This window comes from Phocoena sinus, chromosome 17 (assembly GCF_008692025.1).
Source record: "Phocoena sinus isolate mPhoSin1 chromosome 17, mPhoSin1.pri, whole genome shotgun sequence".
Taxonomy (NCBI): domain Eukaryota; kingdom Metazoa; phylum Chordata; class Mammalia; order Artiodactyla; family Phocoenidae; genus Phocoena; species Phocoena sinus.
The window spans coordinates 75307569-75327680 of NC_045779.1; the positions used below are offsets into that span (position 1 = coordinate 75307569).

At 50.4% G+C, this 20112-nt stretch overlaps 1 protein-coding gene across 1 annotated transcript in view; it reads right to left on the minus strand.

Moving 5' to 3' along the window:
- Nucleotides 1-18025, minus strand: part of COL22A1 (collagen type XXII alpha 1 chain) — a 242480-nt gene extending 224455 nt beyond the window's left edge. The window contains exons 1-2 of the mRNA XM_032609582.1: nucleotides 17935-18025; nucleotides 13009-13575 (exon numbers count right to left, since the gene is read on the minus strand). Of these exons, the coding sequence (XP_032465473.1) occupies nucleotides 13009-13575; nucleotides 17935-18025 (658 nt within the window). The remainder of the gene's footprint in view (nucleotides 1-13008; nucleotides 13576-17934) is intronic.
- Nucleotides 18026-20112: the final 2087 nt, after the last annotated feature.

The following is a 20112-nucleotide window of genomic DNA, read 5'->3' on the forward strand; positions in this document are numbered from 1 at the left end:
CAACGGCAGGACACAGGTTCACAGCTGACCTTTAAAGTCCTCTCTAGTCCCACTTGGCACATGAACCCTCATCCAAGACCTGGGATGGTAGGAGAGCTTTCTAGGATACATGGGTCGCCCCTAAAACTGACAAGATGAGAAGGCACCCGTAATGCAGCAGCACACGGACGGGGGAGGGGATTACGCAGGACGGTGATGGAGACACAGAAGGGAAGGGGCCTCCAGGAGGGTTCCTACGCATCCCACTCAGCACTCCACGGGACACCCTCTCCGGGGTCACCCCAGGAGTTAGTGGCAGCGACTTCAGATTCCCAGCCATCACGTCAAAACCCACTATCAGGGGTCGGCAATCTTCTTCTCTAAAGAGCCAGACGGTAGATACTTCAGATCTTGTGGGCCACGTGGTCTCTGTCACAGCTACTCAGCTTGCGGTTGTGCCGACAGAGCCACAGACAACGTGTAAAGAAGCTGACGTGAAGTACATCTTCCAATAAAACTCAGTGTGTAAAACGTTCTGCCTGGTGGGATGTGGACTGTGGGACGGGGTTTGGCACCCCACGCACTAGATGAAGGAAAGTCTCACCTTCCTGGACAGGCCAGTTTTCTTTACAGAACTCACAGCAGATGAACTTCTAGACTCTGCTTGATTCCCTCCTGTGACGGGGAGCTCAGATCCAGTCATGTCATGTCTGGGAGCTTTGGTTTTTGACAGTTTTTATACAGACTTGCCATAAAAATATTAAGTATGATAATAATAGCACAATAAAAACAGTAAGAACCACAGTAAATTATTCACCAGATTGGTAAATTCCACAATTTTACAGATAAGGAGACCAAGGCTCAGAGAGGTGCACACTCCAGCCCAGGGACCCCCAGCTGGCAGATGGCAGAGCTGGGATTCCATCCAGTCCCTGTGCCACAGATCAGTGGTCCTAGCAGTGCGGTGCCTGAATTATGATGGGCACTAGCTCTGTGCCAGGCTACAAAGGGAGCCTTTTATGTGTGTGTTCTCTTGGCTCTAGAAATCAGGTAGTCATATTACTGGCTTCATTTACAGGGAAAACTGAAGCTTAAAAAAGGAATCTCTCAAACAGAGAAAGCTGTATTTAACTGGGGCTTTTAGACCTCAGTCCATCTGCTGAACCCTGATGCCGCATCACTGCAGCTCCCGAGGGACAGAGGGCAGGATATGAACTCAGGCCTTCCCTGAATTCTCATCCTGTAATCCTTTCACATGCCCCAAATTATGCATTCTCAAAGGGGGTAATATTGCCTCCAAGGAGGTAAATCTAGCTTTGAGGGAGAGGGTAAAAAAAAACCTTAGCGATTTCAACGGTCTGCGGCTCTCCAAAGTTCAACCTTACCCAACAGCATAAACAGATCGACAGTTAGGTGTGGTATTACAAGTCCGGAGAAGGAGGCAATTAGAGGAAAAAAACCACGTATACAGCAAGTCCCCTACAGTAAACCTTCAAGTTGCAAACTTTCAAAGATGCAGACGCGCATCCGGTTCCAGCAAGGAGCCAGAACCTGTGCCATCAGCGTCATGCGTGAGTGAAATGGCAGCTTGCCCTCCGCCTCCTATCGCTGACGGTCCTTCAGCTCTACCATCTCCCACCTCCTCTCCCTCCTCCAGTCAGTAACTCTTCTGGCCTGTTCACCCGATGATGCCAGCCCCTGGATGCCAGCTGTTGTACTGGACTCCTGTACGGTAAGATTAACAATGTTTTATCTTTTGTGTTTGTTTGTTTTTATGTATTATTTGTGTGAAAAGTATTATAAACCTATTACAGTACAGTACTGTATAGCCGATTGTGTTAGTTGGGTGCCTAGCCTAACTTTGTTGGACTTAACGAACAAACTGGACTTACGAACGCGCTCTCGGAACGGAACCTGTTTGTATGCAGGAGACTTACTGTATAGGTTCCCTCAAAAGGAGGTCGAGAACTACTGCCTTAAGTGAAGCGTATGAACTCAGTCACCTTTCTGAAAAGTAATATATACACATATACACATACAGGTAGAGACAGATGAAAATATAGACATATACATACACATATACACATACAGGTAGAGACAGATGAAAATATAGACATATACATACACATATACACATACAGGTAGAGACAGATGAAAATATAGACATATACATACACATATACACATACAGGTAGAGACAGATGAAAATATAGACATATACATACACATATACACATACAGGTAGAGACAGATGAAAATATAGACATATACATACACATATACACATACAGGTAGAGACAGATGAAAATATAGACATATACATACACATATACACATACAGGTAGAGACAGATGAAAATATAGACATATACATACACATATACACATACAGGTAGAGACAGATGAAAATATAGACATATACATACACATATACACATACAGGTAGAGACAGATGAAAATATAGACATATACATACACATATACACATACAGGTAGAGACAGATGAAAATATAGATATATACATACACATATACACATACAGGTAGAGACAGATGAAAATATAGATATATACATACACATATACACATACAGGTAGAGACAGATGAAAATATATATACATACACATATACACATACAGGTAGAGACAGATGAAAATATAGATATATACATACACATATACACATACAGATAGAGACAGATGAAGAGATAGACATACATAAAAATCACACCCACGAAGTAAGAGCAGACAGCTGTAGAGCGTGTGCTCAGGGCCACCACTGTGCTAAGCGTTTTCCACGTCCCAACGCTTAGATCTTCACAACACTCTACAAGGTGGAAATGTCACCATCATCCTCTTTGTACCAATGAACATGCAAGGCAGAAGGAGGTTAGGGAATTGGCCTGAGGCTTCACCCAGGGTGAAGAGGCAGGGCTAGGCTGCTCCAGGCGCTGGGGCTGAACCAGCACGCACCACAGCCTCCGCCGCCAGCCCACGGGCTGCACTGTGGGAATCACGGTGCACGTGCAAACCTCCTCTGGGAATCTACCTGCCGGGACAAATCCACACGGAGCTCAGTACTAAAAGTGCTGCTGCCATGAGAAACCAGAACCCAGAAGCAGAGAGAGTGACGGGCAGGCTGGGGAGAACTCAGGACACGAGGGTACCTGCTCCTCACGTGGAGCGGGACACACGGGTTAGAAAGTGTGGACGAGATGAGCCGCAACCCCTGGATCAGCAGAGGCTGAGGCAGAAGAGCTGGGGTTTTTACAGGGGGTCACGCAGATGTAGCAGAGAAAGGAGTCAGGCAGGGGCCTCGTCAGGCTTGGGCCTGGCTGCGCAGAGCTGGGAAACTATTCCTTCTTCCTTGATGTACACAAATGAAAAATTAACGACGGGTGTTTTTTAGTTTTCCCTCAATTTCAGTAATTTTCTAATAAAATTCCCCAGCACATAATCAGAATTAAGTAACCCGATGATTATTTCCAGGGGGTGACCTCAGTCATGACAAGTTTACCCGGGAGGCGCTCCCAGTGACCTTTGGGCCAAGGGCGGGGCCCCAGCCGTGTTTCCCGAGGCTGGTGTGGCCCCGAGAGCCAGGCCACAGGCATCCGCGTGGCAGCTCCAAACCCACAGCTGAGGCGGCCGCTGATTCTGCCCGGGGTTCAGGCCCACCCAGAGGACGAGCTGGGCGGGTCGCCTCGTGGGAACACGTGCTCCCAGATACGTGTGTGTGTGTGTGTGTGTGTGTGTGTGTGTGTGGCGTATGTGCATAGGCACGCACGCACGTATGTGTGTGCTGAGTTCATCTCTGAGTCTCCAGGCCACGCAGAGGGATGTGGGGATGGAGACAGGGGTGGGGACAGGAAGACTTGGTCACTGGGGACAAAGCCACCAGCAGGGCTGTCCCCTCTCTGATGACTACGAGACTCAGGTCCTAAGGGAGACAGACCCAAAGAAACTCCTAGGCTGGACACGCCACCCAGACATGCCGACAGCCAGCCCCAGGCTCCCCGTGGGTGTCATCTCTGGGCCGTCGAGGGGACAGACTATTCCAGGGGGTTGAGGTGCGCTCTGCTTCTGGCTGATTCCTGGCCTCCTCCTGGCAGGTGGACTTGGGAGAGCTGAGCTGCAGAGCTAAGCCTCAACATCTGCCCCCGACAGTGGCAGTGGTAACGCTCTCCTCGTGGGCACTGTGACTGCCCCTGCCCCCAGCCTGGCCCCCAGCATCTGCTCCTCCAGCATCAGGACCACACCTCCTGCAGGCCCTTGGCTTTGGCACTTGCCTCTCCCTGGAACTCTGGGCCCATGGATCTCTTCCTGGATCAACTCAGGCCTTCCTAACCCTCCCGCCTGAGACCCTTTGTCACATGGCCCTGCTTTACTCCCTTCAAAGCACTTACCACGCTATGAAATCACCTTCCCGCTTACTTGATTTTGTTTTTTCTCCATCTCCCTTCCTTTCTGGAAAGTATTGCCCTAAAAGCAGGATCGCATGAATCGCTCACCATCGTGATCCCCTTGCCTCACAACAATGTCTGGGAGATAAGAGGGGAACAATCTGTGCTGAAGAAAGAACCCAACAGTGCAGTAAAGACCCCTGAGACCTGCACCGCTGTGAGCTGGTGTCCTGCAAGGCCTATCTAGCCTGGTCCCAGTGACACAAGTAAGTTGTGTTATTTACTCAAACTGTTTTCTGCTACAAGAAGAAAAAAGCATAGAACAAATTTTCAAGCGAACCTAACGATCTCCTCATCTGAAGATGCAGTGGTCTGTGACAGCCACGGTCAAAAGCAAGAAAGAGCCTCTCAAAGAATCTCAGCACCCGCCCCCAGACTGACCTCACTTAGGATCACAGTGGCTGAATCTGTGAGCGGGTCTAACCAGTACAGGAAGCTGAGACTCTCCTCCGAGTGGCGGGGGACACACGCAGAGTCACGCACTCTCAAAATGCGCGGCTGGGGTAGAGATGCTGACGTTTTTCCAGTGTGAACTGCAGGAGAACCATAAAATCCATCCCCGCCTCACACCAAACAAGCCTCTCTCTCCCTCTCTCTCTCTCTCCCGCCCTCTCTCTCTCTCTCTCTCTCTCTCTCTCTGTGTGTGTGTGTGTGTGTGTGTGTGTGTGTGTGTGTGTGTGTGTGTTGTCATGGGAAGTATTGCATCCAGTAGACAAAACTCACTGGAACAGCACATGGACACACAACACACAGAGAGAGGGAGGCTTTGTGTCATGAACCACAGAGGCACAAGCGGCCGCTTCTGTGCCCTCATCCACACTAACACCCAAGGGCTAAGGGGCAGGGGGAGGGGAGTCAGGGCCACCAAACAGTGTCCCCAAAATAGAAGCAGGCAGAGGCTCCCCCAGCTGCGGCCGCTGGCATGCCACAAGCTCATAAGTGCCACACCATCAGCTATATAAAGGCTGTTTCATGGCCACGACTGAGCCTGGGGTAGAAAAAGCTCTTAATTACAGACGAGGCTCCGGGGCTGCGCCTCCGCCCCAGGCTCTGCGGGAAGCCGGGCTGAGGTCCAGTCTCCTGGGAACCTCATCAGGTCACAGAGGGGCAGGAACTGATGCCGTGACACGGAGGTGCTTCCCTGGATGAGCCCAAGGCCGGGGGACAGTGAGCCACGGGCCGCAGCAGATCTCAGGGGAGGCCACCGGGTGAGGCCGCAGAAGTGGCGACGCTAGAAGGTGCATCCCTAACAACACCGCCGCGTGTGGCTGCTGCCGCTGCGCCCCTCCTAGGTGTGCGCAGAATCTTTCATTTGCGGAACAGGGATGATGATTTCTTCAAGTACAGTGAGCTCCATTTATCATTTCAACAAACAGCCACTGGTCACCGGGCGTGAGCCAGGCCTGGGCCAGGCATTGGGAGGGTTCAATAATTAGGCATCCAATAGGATTACAGAAGGATAGCGTGAAAAAACTCAGACTTGCAGGCAGCAGGTTCTGAGCTATGTGAAGAGCTGAGAGCCTGGTTGCCTGTGATCCCGGATAAGCTCCTCAGCCCCTCAGTGCCATCAGCAACAGAAGAGGAAAAAGCAGGAACTGACTTAGGGGGTTGGGGAGAGGCTTCAATGCCATGGTGGATTTAAAGATGCTTCCTAAATATCCACAGTGACCAGAAAGAACTCAGGCCCTGCGGTCAAAGAGAATGGGGTGAAACACCCGGCTCTGCTCCCTGCCAGCGGGGCCTCCTCGGGGAGAGATCCTAACCAGCCACGTCACCGACCAATTAGGAGTGGCTAAGGTCTGAACGCCAACGTTAAGTGTTGTGCCTATTAATTCTGAGAACGGATGGACACACAGCGTAAGCCATAAATGCGTTAGAGAAAAATCCCGGGGCAGCACTAAGTTATCCTACGTGCAGCTATGACTTAGGAAGCAGGATGGGCCCAGGAGTTCTGCTCTAAGCAGTGGTGAACGACGGCACCCTGAGGCCTGAGAACAAGGACAGGTCAGGCCCACGGGTGGTCCAGGAGCAATCTGGACAAAGAGAAGCTTCTGCAGTGGCCACCCTGAAGAAGCGCTGCCCCATCCCAGGCCTGGTCCTGTCCCCACGTCACCCCTCCTCTGCTCACACGGTCACTCCCAGCTGGGCTTCCAGGCCAGACCAGCCACTGCCTCCAGACCCCCGCCTGTGCTGCCTTAGGAGCGGGGCCGCCGCACTGGCCCCTCACTTCCTGTGCACTGACCTGGGACTCAGCTTCCCCTCTGTCCCCCAGAACTGCCCCTCCTCCCTTCTGTAGCCAGGCTGCCTGGAAAGCATGGGCGCTAGAAGCGATCAGACCTCCGTTCTCCATCTGCAGCAGCATCACAGAAGAAGAACAAGGGCAAAGGAGGAGGAAGGAGAGGTGGAGAAGAGCCTCACAGGCAAGCCTCACATGTAAAGTTAGATCCGCTAGAAGCCGCAATTTTTAAAAAGTAAAAAGAACCAGGTGAGGTTGATTTTAGGAATATATTGTATAAACCCTAAATTTCCAACACATTATCATTTAAATATGTAATCAATATATATAAAAATATGCATGAGATGCTTTACTCTCTTTTTCATGCCACGCCCACAAAATCTGGCGTGTATGTCACTCACAGCACTTCTCAGTTCAGACCAGCCCCAGACTGGTCAGTGCCCACATGTGATGGCCAGCACGGGTCTAGAGCACTGGTGGCTTCCCCACGTGCAAAACGTCAGCAGGGACACCCAGCCCCCGGCCCTGCCAACCGGGCTGGGTGGGGACAGAGTGAGAGTGTAATGCAAAGACCCTCATCAGCCTTCAAAACATTTGGTGCTCAGAGAACAGGAGACTTTCTCAGTGCTGTTCACAGCCCAGGGAGTCGGGTCAGGGTCCTCTTCCTCTGCATCTGTCCTGTCATTAGAAGATTCAGCCCATCCCAGCCTGCCTCCTCCAGACCCTCACCAGCCTTCAAAATCCAAACAGACATTTCTCCAAAGAAGATGTACCGATTGCAAACAAACACGTGAAAGGATGCTCAACATCACTAATCATTAGAGAAATGCAAACCAAAACCACAATGAGGTATCACCTCACACCAGTCAGAATGGCCATCATCAAAAAATCTACAAACGATAAATGCTGGAGAGGGTGTGGAGAAAAAGGAACCCTCTTGCCCTGTTGGTGGGAATGTAGATTGATACAGCCACTATGGAGAACAGTATGGAGCTTCCTTAAAAAACTAAAAATAGAACTACCATACGACCCAGCAATCCCACTACTGGGCATACACCCTAAGAAAACCATAATTCAAAAAGAGCCATGTACCACAATGTTCACTGCAGCCCTATTTACAATAGTCAGGACATGGAAGCAACCTAAGTGTCCATCGACAGATGAATGGATAAAGAAGATGTGGCACATACATACAATGGAATATTACTCAGCCATAAAAAGAAATGAAATCGAGTTATTTAGTGAGGTGGACGGACCTAGAGTCTGTCATACAGAGTGAAGTAAGTCAGAAAGAGAAAAACAAATACCATATGCTAACACATATATATGGAATCAAAAAAAAAAAAAAGGTTCTGAAGAACCATTGCAGGACAGGAATAAAGACGCAGATGCAGAGAATGGACTTGAGGACACGGGGAGGGGGAAGGGTAAGCTGGGATGAAGTGAGAGAGTGGCATGGACATATATACACTACCAAATGTAAAACAGATAGCTAGTGGGAAGCAGCCGCATAGCACAGGGAGACCAGCTCGGTGCTTTGTGACCACCTAGAGGAGTGGGATAGGGAGGGTGGGAGGGAGACGCAAGAGGGAGGGGATATGGGGATATATGTATATGTATAGCTGATTCACTTTCTTATAAAGCAGAAACTAACACACCATCGTAAAGCAATTATATTCCAATAAACATGTTAAAAAAAATAAAATAAAGGGTTTTTTTTTGTTGTTTTTTGCGGTACGCGGGCCTCTCACTGTTGTGGCCTCTCCTGTTGCAGAGCACAGGCTCCAGACGTGCAGGCTCAGAGGCCATGGCTCACGGGCCCAGCTGCTCCGCGATATGTGGGGTCTTCCCGGACCGGGGCACGAACCCGCGTCCCCTGCATCGGCAGGCGGACTCTCAACCACTGCGCCACCAGGGAAGCCCTAGGTTTTGTTTTTAAAGGGGAAAAAAAAATCCAACTGTTTGTCTCTGATAACCAAAATACGCACAAGTTAAATACTCAGTTACTGCTGGCTATGAGTTCAGATTTGCTGAATATTCTTGGCATTTGGGAGGCGGTGGATCATTGCGTGAGTGCTTCTGATGTGCACAGCGCCACAAGTGCAGCAGGGAGCACAGAGCTAACTCCGGGCCGCTGCTCTCGATTTCTTTTAAACAATATTTAGGCAGCTCCTCCTACATAGCAGGCTCTGCTCTAGGTGCTGGCACCGCAAGAAACAGACTTTCCCTCGTGAAGCTTATGCTCTTATATGTGAAGGCAGCTTCTAGGCAGATAAACTAACAGAAATTTCCAGTGGCAGGTGGTAACCAGCGTGCACAGTCCATGGTGTAAAAATCTGTCACTTCCCTGCTGCCTCCAGGAGATAAGAGCTTCTCAATGAAAAAGACTGCATCCTGGGCACCTGGCGTGTGCCCAGCAGAGGACTCACTCAGCGTGTGACTGCTGAATGAACCAGTGAATGAACGAATGGATGGACGGACGGACTGAACTGAACCAATGCTTACAACACGTGGTTGGGTTGAAGTTGAACGAATGAATGGATTAGCGTGAACACACTATGGCTGTTGAATGAACGAACGAGGGGGTTGGGTGGACTGATCACGACACCAAAACCCCACATTGTTAGTCTACGATTTCCCAGATCATGAGTGTGAAGCCCCTGTCAGAACGGCTCTGATTCAGGCTGTGAAGTCACCCATAGGTGCCCTCCCTGGGCCAAAAGAATTCTAGCTGTTTGGATGCTGTGATGCTCCTTGATTTAATCTATTACGTGCTTTCCACTGTGTTACTGTTCGCTCTTTTATTTGTTTTGCTTTGTTTCTAATTGAAGCAATTGCGCAGAGATTTCGCTTCGTCTGTCCCCAGAACAGAGCAGACCCTCTCAGCCTACAGCTGTATTTACAAAACGGATTCCCTTCAGACGACTAAGAATAACTTGGATCTTCCATCTATTCAGGCATTCGGAGAAGCCTGTCTAGAGAGAATCGTGGGTTTCTCCTAATGTTATCATGGTGGATGTGTGGCGTGCTGGGTGGGCTTGCAGCCCTTGCCCCGTGGGTACAACCCCCGGTGTTTCTGCCTGGGTCAGACCCCTTTCTTTGAGGGAGGAGAGGTGGTAATTAACTCCACTCCCCAGCGTCAAACAGGGTCCTGTGGTTTAGGCCCCAGATAGTCAGCCTGTTTCCACTCGGAGGCCACAGCGATGGGCTGGGAACAGTCGTAGGGCCTACAGGCGTCCAGTCAGACTGAACCCGGGCCTGTGGGTCACCCTCTCCTCTGCTGGGTCCAAGGACTCTCGCGACTCTGAGGTCACTCAGAGCTGTCTTGTGCTGGCAGCTCCTTTTCCCTCCCACACCCCTGCTCTCCTTCTCTGTCTTGCTCTGAGCCCAGGAGGCTGGCCCCTGTCACCGTATCACCTGGCCCCTCTGGTGTCGGATGAAGTCAGGCCAACGGGAAGTGCCAGCCAAGCGGGCAGGGAGTGAGGCAGGGGCTCCTTTCCCGCTCCCTCTGGGTCATGGTTGAGTGGGCAGCCGTGTTCCTCCCTGAGGTGAGGAGACTACAGCTCATGACGGGCAGCCCCTCCCCACCCACGGGCCCCAGCATCATTTCCATCCCTGCTACCAGCTGACTTCTCCTGCTACTGATTCCCGGTGCCTCGGCATCCCTCGGTGACCTCAATCTTCCCTAAAGAGAACCCCCATCAGCACCTCTTCAGTCAACACCGGTCACTGCCGAGACCCCGACACACACATCAGCCAAGATCAGAATTAACACCAAGAAAGAAGAGCCTGGGAACAGGGAGAGTGAGAGGGCCTGGTCTCACTGCTCGAGGCTGCCTGACCCCTGGTCTCTTCATCCTGTGTGATGTCAACCTGCTTTACTCTTTAAGCAAGTTAGAGTGGGGTTTTCTGTTACCTGTGATCATCGTCCCTGACTCAGACCCAAGGTCAATGGTGCTGAAATCTGTGTTCTGGGGGCACAGGGGGATGAGGCCAGCAGGCGGAGGCCGAAGGCCCGGGTTCTGTGCCCAGCCCCGCCGTTGTATTCACCGGGCAACGTGACTCAGCGGCCTGCCCTCTCCAGGGTTGTCAGAAGGAGTCCCAAAACCAACCCCTGGGCACAGAAGTTCTTCAAAATCTACATTCTGCTCTGCCAAGATGCAGAACCAGTTTGAACCCAGGCTGGCAGGATGACGAAATGCCAGAGGGTAGGGTCTAGAAGCAGCCTTGCTTCCTAGGTCCCTGGGGTCCCTGGATCAAGGCTCTGGGATGGTAGTTGGGTGCTGGACATGGGTGCTGGATGGTAGTTGGACAGCCACCACGTTGGATGTCTGCCCCTTGGCTAGGCCCGTGACCTAGCGTCTGGCTCTTGTCAGCCCGGATTTCTTGAGCATATGCACCTAGATCAAGCCTTCGCCTGGCCCTGCCCGGGCTGTTCCTTCTGCCTTTCTCTTCCCCAGTGTGGCCCCGCCACCGCTCCGGCCTACTGCTGAGGGCCCAGAAGCCCATGATCTCAGCGTTCTAAATGCCCTCAGCAGCAAAAAGAAGAGCATCTGTACCTTAGGAGGTTGCAGTGAGGGTCAAATGAAGTCACTAAGGAAGTCTATGGCCAATGAACGGCACACTGTAGACTAGGTGACTGTCTCTCAGCACTCTGGGCATCAATTTCCTCATCTGTAAAATGGGCCTCGGCATCAATGTGCCACCCACCCCAGCACCATTCTCTGAATTTCCCCAGCAGTCTTGTGAAGGGGCTCCCTTTTGCTTGCTGTCCTGCCAGCATTCCATTCTGCATAATGATCTGACCATGTCACGCCCTGCCAAGAACCCTCCAACGTCTTGCCTTGCACACAAGGCCCTCCTTCATCCAGGCCTTGACCATCACACAAAGCCACCATCCTCCACTCTGCTCCTTTCCTCTGGCCATTTCCAGTTCATTGACTAAGTGCAGCCACTGAAGCTTGAGCTCTGTCTTCTAAACCATCTACGTGTCACCTCCTCCAGGAAGCCCTCCCTCTTCTCAGGGTCACCATCCACCAAACCACAGCAGGACCCCACCCATCACATTCCTTTTTTGGTGCCTTTTCCCACCATCTAGACTACGAAAGCCTTGAGGGCAGGTGCTGTGTCTTATCTTTTTCTATAGGCTCAGAAGTCAGGCCACACAAACATGAGACCCTCAGTAAGTATCTGTCAATAAGTAAGCAGAGAAAAAGCCACAAAGTGGTAAAGAAACCGAGGGCATCCAGTCTCAGATATGAGTCAGCTGCAAGCCCGGCCCATCCCTGGGACAAGGCACCTGCCTCTCTGGCCAGCTGCTCCACTGCCAGTCCCTCCTCCACTGCCCCAGGCCCCTGCCCCTGCTCAGGTGCAAACCTCTGGGCTGCCCCAGCCAGGGCGCAGTCCCCCAGAGAAGTCGGAAAGACAGAGTCTGACACTCTGCTCCCTGCCCCCGCCTGGGCCCTGGAGGCGGAAGTTACCCAGCAAGGAGGAAACATCACCCCAGTGAAGCAGGCAGAGGCTGAACCTGGAGAAAGGCTGGCACAAGAGAAACTCACTTCACCCCTCCTATCCTGGAGAGGGGGCTGGCCTCAGAATGACCCCACTAGGGTCCTGGAGGTCAGCCGTCCAGGTCAGAGCCCCAGGGGCCCCTGGATCTCTGCCCGTTGTCTGCCCCCTCTGCCCGCATACTCCTTCCTCTCCATCCTCCATCCCCAGCCACAGTCAAGATTCCAGGCAAATAACTCGGAGGCCTCGGGTGATCTCAGAGGGCACGAGGTCAAGAGCCCTTGGCCTCTGGGACCAGCAGTGGGCTCCTTAGACTCCGCTGTCCTGCCAGCATTCCATTCTGCACAAAGATCTGACCATGTCACGCCCTGCCCAGACTGACTCGGGCAGTTCCCAAAGGTGGTCTGTGCCCCCGTTCTTCCATGACCTCTCACTGCAACCCCTCAGGAGAGGTGCAGGGCCCGACATCTCTCAGCTCTGCGTGCAGATATTCTGGCCAGGCCTCTGCAGGCACCTTTTCTGACTTAACAGCCCTGGGAGGCCAGTGGATGGTCCCCATTGCAGACATGAAGCTGCAACTCAAGAGACGTAACCAGTCTCCGAGTATCTCAGACTGGGCGGGGTTCAGGACCCAGCTCTCTTTAATTTTCTTTCCACCTCTGCCTCCCTGGACGCAGAGCCCACGGGGCAGGACCCTGGGTGATGGGCCCGGACTGGGGGTGGGGAGCTCTCAGTTACTGAGCTGGCCGGGTGGCCTCTGGCCCCGCTTTGCGGTGCAGCCGGGTCCCGCCCCGCCCCGCCCTGCCCCGCGCGCGGGTCCCTACTCACTCTCGCACAGGCGGCGCCGCAGCTTGCCCCAGATCTTGTCGATGGCGTCGAAGTCCGACACGTGGAAGACGTGCGCGGCCCTGGGCTCGGAGGCGATCTCCTCCAGCTCCTCCCGCAGCGCCTCGCCCACGCCCACGGCGAAGATGCGGATGCCTGCGCGGTGCGCGGCATCGGCGGCGGGCAGCACCAGGTCCTGGCTGCGACCGTCGGTCAGCAGGATGGCCACCTGCTTGAAGGCGCGGTCCCCGGGGCGGCCGCCGGCCCGCGCGGCGAAGCTGTGCCGCGTGACGTAGCGCAGCGCGTCGCCCGTGTGCGTGTGGCCTCCGTGGTAGGCCAGCTGCCGCGCCGCCGCCTTGACCTCGGCCCGTGAGCCGAAGCGGCCCAGCTCGAAGGCCGTGGTCGGCCGGTCGCTGTAGCGCACGACGCCCACGCGGGTGCGGTCCAGGCCCACCTCGAACGTGTCCACCAGGTTGGCCACCCACTGCCGGACCTTCTCGAAGTTCTCCTTGCCCACGCTCGAGGAGGCGTCCAGGAGGAAGACCAGGTCGTAGTGGACGGTTTTGCAACCTGCAGGGGCGACAGAAAAGGCGACGGGGGCCGCTGGGTCGCAGGAAAGGCAAGGTCCTTGGGGGCGGGAGGCGTGGTCATTCGGGTCTCGCCCACCTGCCTCCAAGCCCCGCCCACTCGGCCTCGCGCTGGGGGGCGGGAGCGGGGCCTTGGCTGCTGCCTTAAAGCCCCAGCCTCGGGTCCCTAAAGGTCACATGACTGGGAGTCTCTCCGAGGTTGCTGTGAGTGAGGTTCAGCTGCCTATAGATATAGTTAACATATATATTTATATATATAGCTAATACGTATATTTATACAAGTGGATACCATATATAATTGTATATAAAATATACTAATATAGAACTATATAATTATAGTTTATATATATTTCTAAAAGTGAATAACATATACAATTATATATAATATACTATGTAATGATAGATAAAATATATCATATGCATAATTATATATAATATAATTATATATGTATATAAGTGAATAATACATATATAATTATATATTATATAATATATGGATGTTATATAAATATGTATAATTTTATATATAGCTTATATATATATTTATATAAGTGAGTAACAATCATGGAACGCTACCGTACCCATTTCTTTCTTCCCATTATTTTGGTTCGAAAGTGACTTCATTATCTTTCAAACCTACTATAAATAATGCACGCCCATTTCAGAAAAAGCAGAAAAGGCAATCAAAAAATCTTTAAACGCTCATATTTCCATCTGCTCCGAGATAACTACTGCTAGCCCACGGTGTATTTATTTATGTGCTATTTCCATATAATTATCGATGGAAGTGGGCCTGTACCAGACGCACTGGTATATCAGCTGGTTTTACCGCATCCAGCGATGCTCTGGGAGCCCGTTTTCAGTGTGATAATGCCGGTTTCTATGGCTGCAGAGATTCCACTGCAGGGATGAGCATAATTTATTTAGCCAGTCCTCTCTTGTCAGATAGTCAAACAGTTAAAAGTATTTCACTATTAGAAATCACGTAAGTTAGACTGCATTCATATATTTTAGAAGCTCTATAGTGCTCTATAAAAAATATGCTTATATTTTTACAAATATAAATTTTATATAAGCTATGTGATGCTTTTGATTAAACAAAATGCAGTACTATCTAATTTATTTCTGATCCTCAGGGCAGCCCTGTGCAGAGAGCTTGTTCGTCCCCATTTCACAGTTAGGTAATATGAGGAAAAGTATCTTCTAAACTCCAAAGTGCTGCACAAATATACAGGGGAACCATCAAAATGCCCTCGTCTCGATTTTTCTGGAATCTGAGTCTTGGCCATGCCAACAGCAGCAACTGATCAGGCTTTGGGAACACCTGGCACAAACATCTGATTAGTGAAAATAAAATAAAAACAAACCAAAAAAAGAAAAAGAATTCCACTTTGTTAAACTGTCCAACTGGCAAAAGTCAGAGAGACCGTGGTAGCCAGTGAGAGCGTAAGGAGAGTGCCTTTGTGGGCTCAAGAAGTGGCCATGGGGTTTGTCACCCCATTGTCAGGGTCCTAAAAGCCTTTTACAGGAGAGGGTATCTTTAGATCCACCAATTCCAGATTCCGTGATTTAACTGAAGCAAACTAGCAGATAAATGGAAGGGGAAAAAAATAAAGATGTATAAGGAAGCTCATGGCAGCACTGCCAAGCAAAATTCTGGAGACCACCTCCATGATCACCCATAGGGAACTACTTAAATAATACTCCTGTGCTCATTCAGTGGGATGCCAGGAAGCCACCACAGCCATGGCCGGGCCCTACAGGAACCCTTATTTACCAATGTGGATACATTTTCCACTCTGTTGTTGGGTATGAAAAGCATGTGTGTCTCTGTGTACAACTGTGTATTCAGGAGAGAAGCTACAAAAAGAAACATAGCTTATTTCTGGCAAGCAGAACCATGAGTGAATGGTATTCCTTTGTACTTCGGATTTTGTGTTTACAAGCAATGCATTAAGTTCAAAAAACAGAAAAATAAAGCTAGGCATATTTATACACACACACACAAATACATCTTATCCTGCCTTGAGCCAGTGCCTCCCTTGAATCTTCCACATCTACCTTCCCCTCTAGTTTTTAAAATCCAGGTCCGATCCGCTGAGGAGCTGAAATGAATCCCTGCCTTCGCCGGATTGATCCCCTAACAGGATTAGAGTTTTAGAAGTGTGTCCGCCCAGATGTGTGGACTCAGAGATAATTCCTGGGGAGTGTTTCTTCTTGACACAAAAGGTCATCCTTTTGTCTTTGGGACAGTGATGTCCCAGCCTGATCAGAATAATTGCTGCTGTGCGCCAGGGAGGGCCCGCCCTGCGGCTGTAATCCTCTAGGCTGCAGAAGGTTCATTTGTGCAGGAGGCCTCGCCAAGGGGCCACTTTCTCCTGGAGGCCAGGGAACAGGCTGCGTCTTGGGCAGGTGAGAATGAAGAGAGATGTGGTGGGAAGGGTCCTGGCTTCTGGCCTCGGCTCTGCCACAGGCAAGGGCCCTGTGACCCGGCAGGCGACTGCTTCCCCTGGGCCGCCACTCTGTGAAATGAGGGCACGGACAGAAGGTCCTTGGGCCTTCCCACTTCTGAATTTGATAATCCTGGGTATGGCCTGGGCAAGTGGGGTCATCCCAGGGGACACAGAAAGCTCCTAGGAAGCCCCACATTCCTCCCATGAAAACCAGGACGCCCACACTCATCACTGTCTTTCTAGACAGCCGGGCTTTGTGAGGCTCAGGCAAAGCAGAACTTTGTAAAACGATGGAGAAATGGAAGCCTCTGAGGTCTGTTGTTTGTTTTTCATCTTCTTTGGAGGCCCCGGATAAAGGGCGTGGCTCTGGTCAGCACTTCTTGTGTCCCCCAGCCTCACGGGGATGGAGGTGGGGGATAGGAGCCTCTCTTTTTTTTTTCCAACACTTTTCAAAATTGAAGTATAGTCCATTTACAATACTGTGTTAGTTTCAGGTGTATAGCAAAGTGATTCAGTTATGCATATAGATGTATATATCTATATTCGTTTTTTAAATTCTTTTCCATTATAGATTATTACAAGATATCGAATATAGTTCCCTGTGCTATAAGTAGGTCCTTGTTGTTTATCTATTTTATATACAGTAGTGGGCATCTGTTACCTCAGTTCCTCATCTGTAAAATGGGGGCAGCATTTTACACCCAGCCGTATAGTGACAGGCGCTCTCCCTGAGATCCGGTCCAGCTGTGTGCTGTGGACGCACTGCGCGGGCTCTGGGCTGGGTGCTGTGATACAGACCAGACCAGCTCAGGTCCCTGACCCCTTCTCCATGTCCCCCACTGACAGTGACTCCTCCCAGGAGGCCCTCAGACAGGTGGGCAAACCCTCCTGTCACTTCTTACCCCCTCCCTCCCGGGCCTTCTCTGCTACAATAACTTCCCCACTTCCCGTCCACTCACTGTCCCAGCCGCCTCTTCTGGCTGGACTCCAGTGCATCCAACGCCCCCCAGGATGTGGTCCAACGTCCTCACAGAGCCAGACAACACAGCAGGGCACTAACCTGCCCACTGTCCCCAAACCCTGTATGCACTCAACAGAGACACACCTTCAACACATTCTATGATTGACACAAGATGTGTGTTGAAGCAACCTAAATGTCCATCAACAGAGGAATGGATAAAGAAGATGGGGTACATATATACAATGGAGTATTACTCAGCCATAAAAAGGAACGAAATAGTGCCATTTGCAGAGACGTGGATAGACCTAGAGACTGTCGTACAGAGTGAAGTCAGAAAGAGAAAAACAACTATCATATAATATCACTTATATGTGGAATCTAGAAAAATGGTACATATCAACTAACTTGCAAAGCAGAAATAGAGACACATGTATAGAGAACAGACTTAAGGATACCAAGAGGGGAAGGAGGGGGGATGTGATGAATTGGGAGATTGGGATTGACATATACACGCTGCTATGTATAAAATAGATAACTAATGAGAAGCTACTGTAGAGCACAGGGAACTCTACTCAATGCTCTGTGGTGACCTAAATGGGAAGGACATCCAAAAAAGAGGGGATATATGTATACGTATAGCTGATTCACTTTGCCGCACAGCAGAAACTAACACAATATTGCAAAGCAACTATACTCCAATTTAAAAAAAAGAAAAAGGTGTGTGTTCACTCTCACACCCACGTGCACACGCCCCAGCTGCACGACTGATTATGACACACACCAGCTGGGGGACAGCTGACACCTCCCCTGTGATGACCCGCACTCTCTCACACACAGGCGCTAGCCCACCCCGAGGCCCACACCCACACACGCACGGACGCGCACACAGACGGCTCTGTCTTCAGCCTGGCACAGCCTCCAGCCCCACCTGCCCTCTGGGCCTGACAGCTGCTGTCCCCACTCCAGAGCAGCAGCATCCAGAGGAGATGGGCCACGACGCTCCCGTGCAGGCTGCCCATGGCTCTCTCGTGCTTGGGAACAAGCGTTTCTGGGCCAGGAAGAGGCGCCGGTAGGGTCTACTGGAACATGTCCTGTGTGGAGAAAGACACGCCTTTAGAGGAGGGCCCTTGAGCTGAGAAGCTGCAGGAAGTAACCTCTGGGCCTCACGTGGGAGGAATTCCCCAGACCCAGCCTCCCCCCTGTCTCCACTGCTCAGACTCCACTCTTCACACAGCCAAAGGTGTGACTTTCTAACAGCAAAGCCCACTGTTACCTCCCGGCCACTGATTCATCCAGCCCTTCCCCCACATCCACCCATTAGCAAATTCATGTTAAGGACCTGTCAGGCCCCACATTATCGGCTCCCTAAGGCTATGGCCTGTTATAGTACCATCATTATTCTGATCATATTTTCTACTTTTAGACATTAATAGGCTGTTTCATTCGTTTAACATGTCACAAGAGGACATCTTTGTACCTAAGTCTTTGCCCCTATTTAATTATTTTCTTACAGTAGGTTTGTGGGAAAATACTTAGGGTGTCCTATGGGTTTTGAAAGGACCCTGATAGGAATTGTCAACCTTCTTTTCAAAAAGGTTGTACCATTTCCACTGCCTCAAGCAGTGTGGGAGTGTGTGTGGGCCCCTCTCATCACGTACCTGGCAGCACAGAAGTAGCATCATTCCTTTGATCTTTGCTAACTCAGTTGGACAGACACCGCTTCTTGCTTTCTATGCATTTCTTTGATCCATGTGGTTTATTAGCTAAATGATTTCCCCTCCTGTATATTTTATTTTCATGTGGATGGCCATTTCAAAAAGTGTTTGTCATTGCTCACTCCAAAATGCAGGAAAAGGAAACAGCTTATAGATTTGACCATTGATTGATTCATTCACAAAGATTTACCAGTGGCCCTCGTGTGCCAGGTTCTGAGGGCAGGCAGATGAATGCCACCAAAGCCTCCCTCACTGACACCTGGGAGACAGGTAAGACACAGGCCAGGGTAAAGTAGGATAAAATGACACCGGCAGAGGGAAATGGGGAGGGGGGTTATAGGAGCGTGGGGACAGAAGGGGGATTGCCATGTGACCATTTCAGGAGACCGTCAGATGACATGTTCCTATATACAGAAAAGCCTAAAAATTACAAAAGCTGTTAAAACCAATAAACGAATTCAGCAAAGTTGCAAAGTGAAAAATCAACATTTAAAACTCCATTGCATTTCTGTCCACTAGCAGTGAACAATCCATAGAGAAATTAAGAAGAATAATTCTACTTACGATAGCATCAAAAAATAGCATAAAATACTGAGGAATAAATTGAACCAAGGAGGTGCAAGACTTGTACACTGAAAACTGCAAATCACTGCTGAAAGAAATTAAAGAAGACCTAAGTACATGGAAAGACATCTTCTGTTATTGCTTAATGATTACAGGGTTTCTGTCTGGGGTGATGAAAATGTTCTGGAAATACTGCTGATGGCTACACAACATCTGAATGGAATTAATGCTGCTGAATCACACACTTAAAATGGTAAATTTTATGTTATTTACTTTTTACCACAATAAACCCAATAAAAGATGTCCATATCCTAATCTCTGTGAATATGTTACGTTACATGGTAAGGAAGAATTAAAGTTACAGGTGGAGTTAAGATTACTGATTACTCGGGCTTCCCTGGTGGCGCAGTGGTTGAGAGTCCGCCTGCCAATGCAGGGGACGCGGGTTCGTGCCCCGGTCCAAGAGGATCCCACATGCTGCGGAGCGGCTGGGCCCGTGAGCCATGGCCGCTGAGCCTGCGCGTCCGGAGCCTGTGCTCCGCAACGGGAGAGGCCACAACGGTGAGAGGCCTGCGTACCACAAAAAAAAAAAAAAATTACTGATTACTTGACCTTAAAGTATGGCGGCTAACTTGGAGTATCTGGGGGGGCTCAGTGTAATCACAAGGGTCCTTACAAAGGGAAGAGTCTGGGTCAGAACCAGAGTGATGGCAACCTGAGAAAGACTTGATTGGCCATTGTTGGCTTTGAAGATGGAGGAAGGGACCACAAGCTAAAGAATGCAGGTGACCTCTAGAAGCTGGACAAGGCAAGGAAAGGGATTCTCC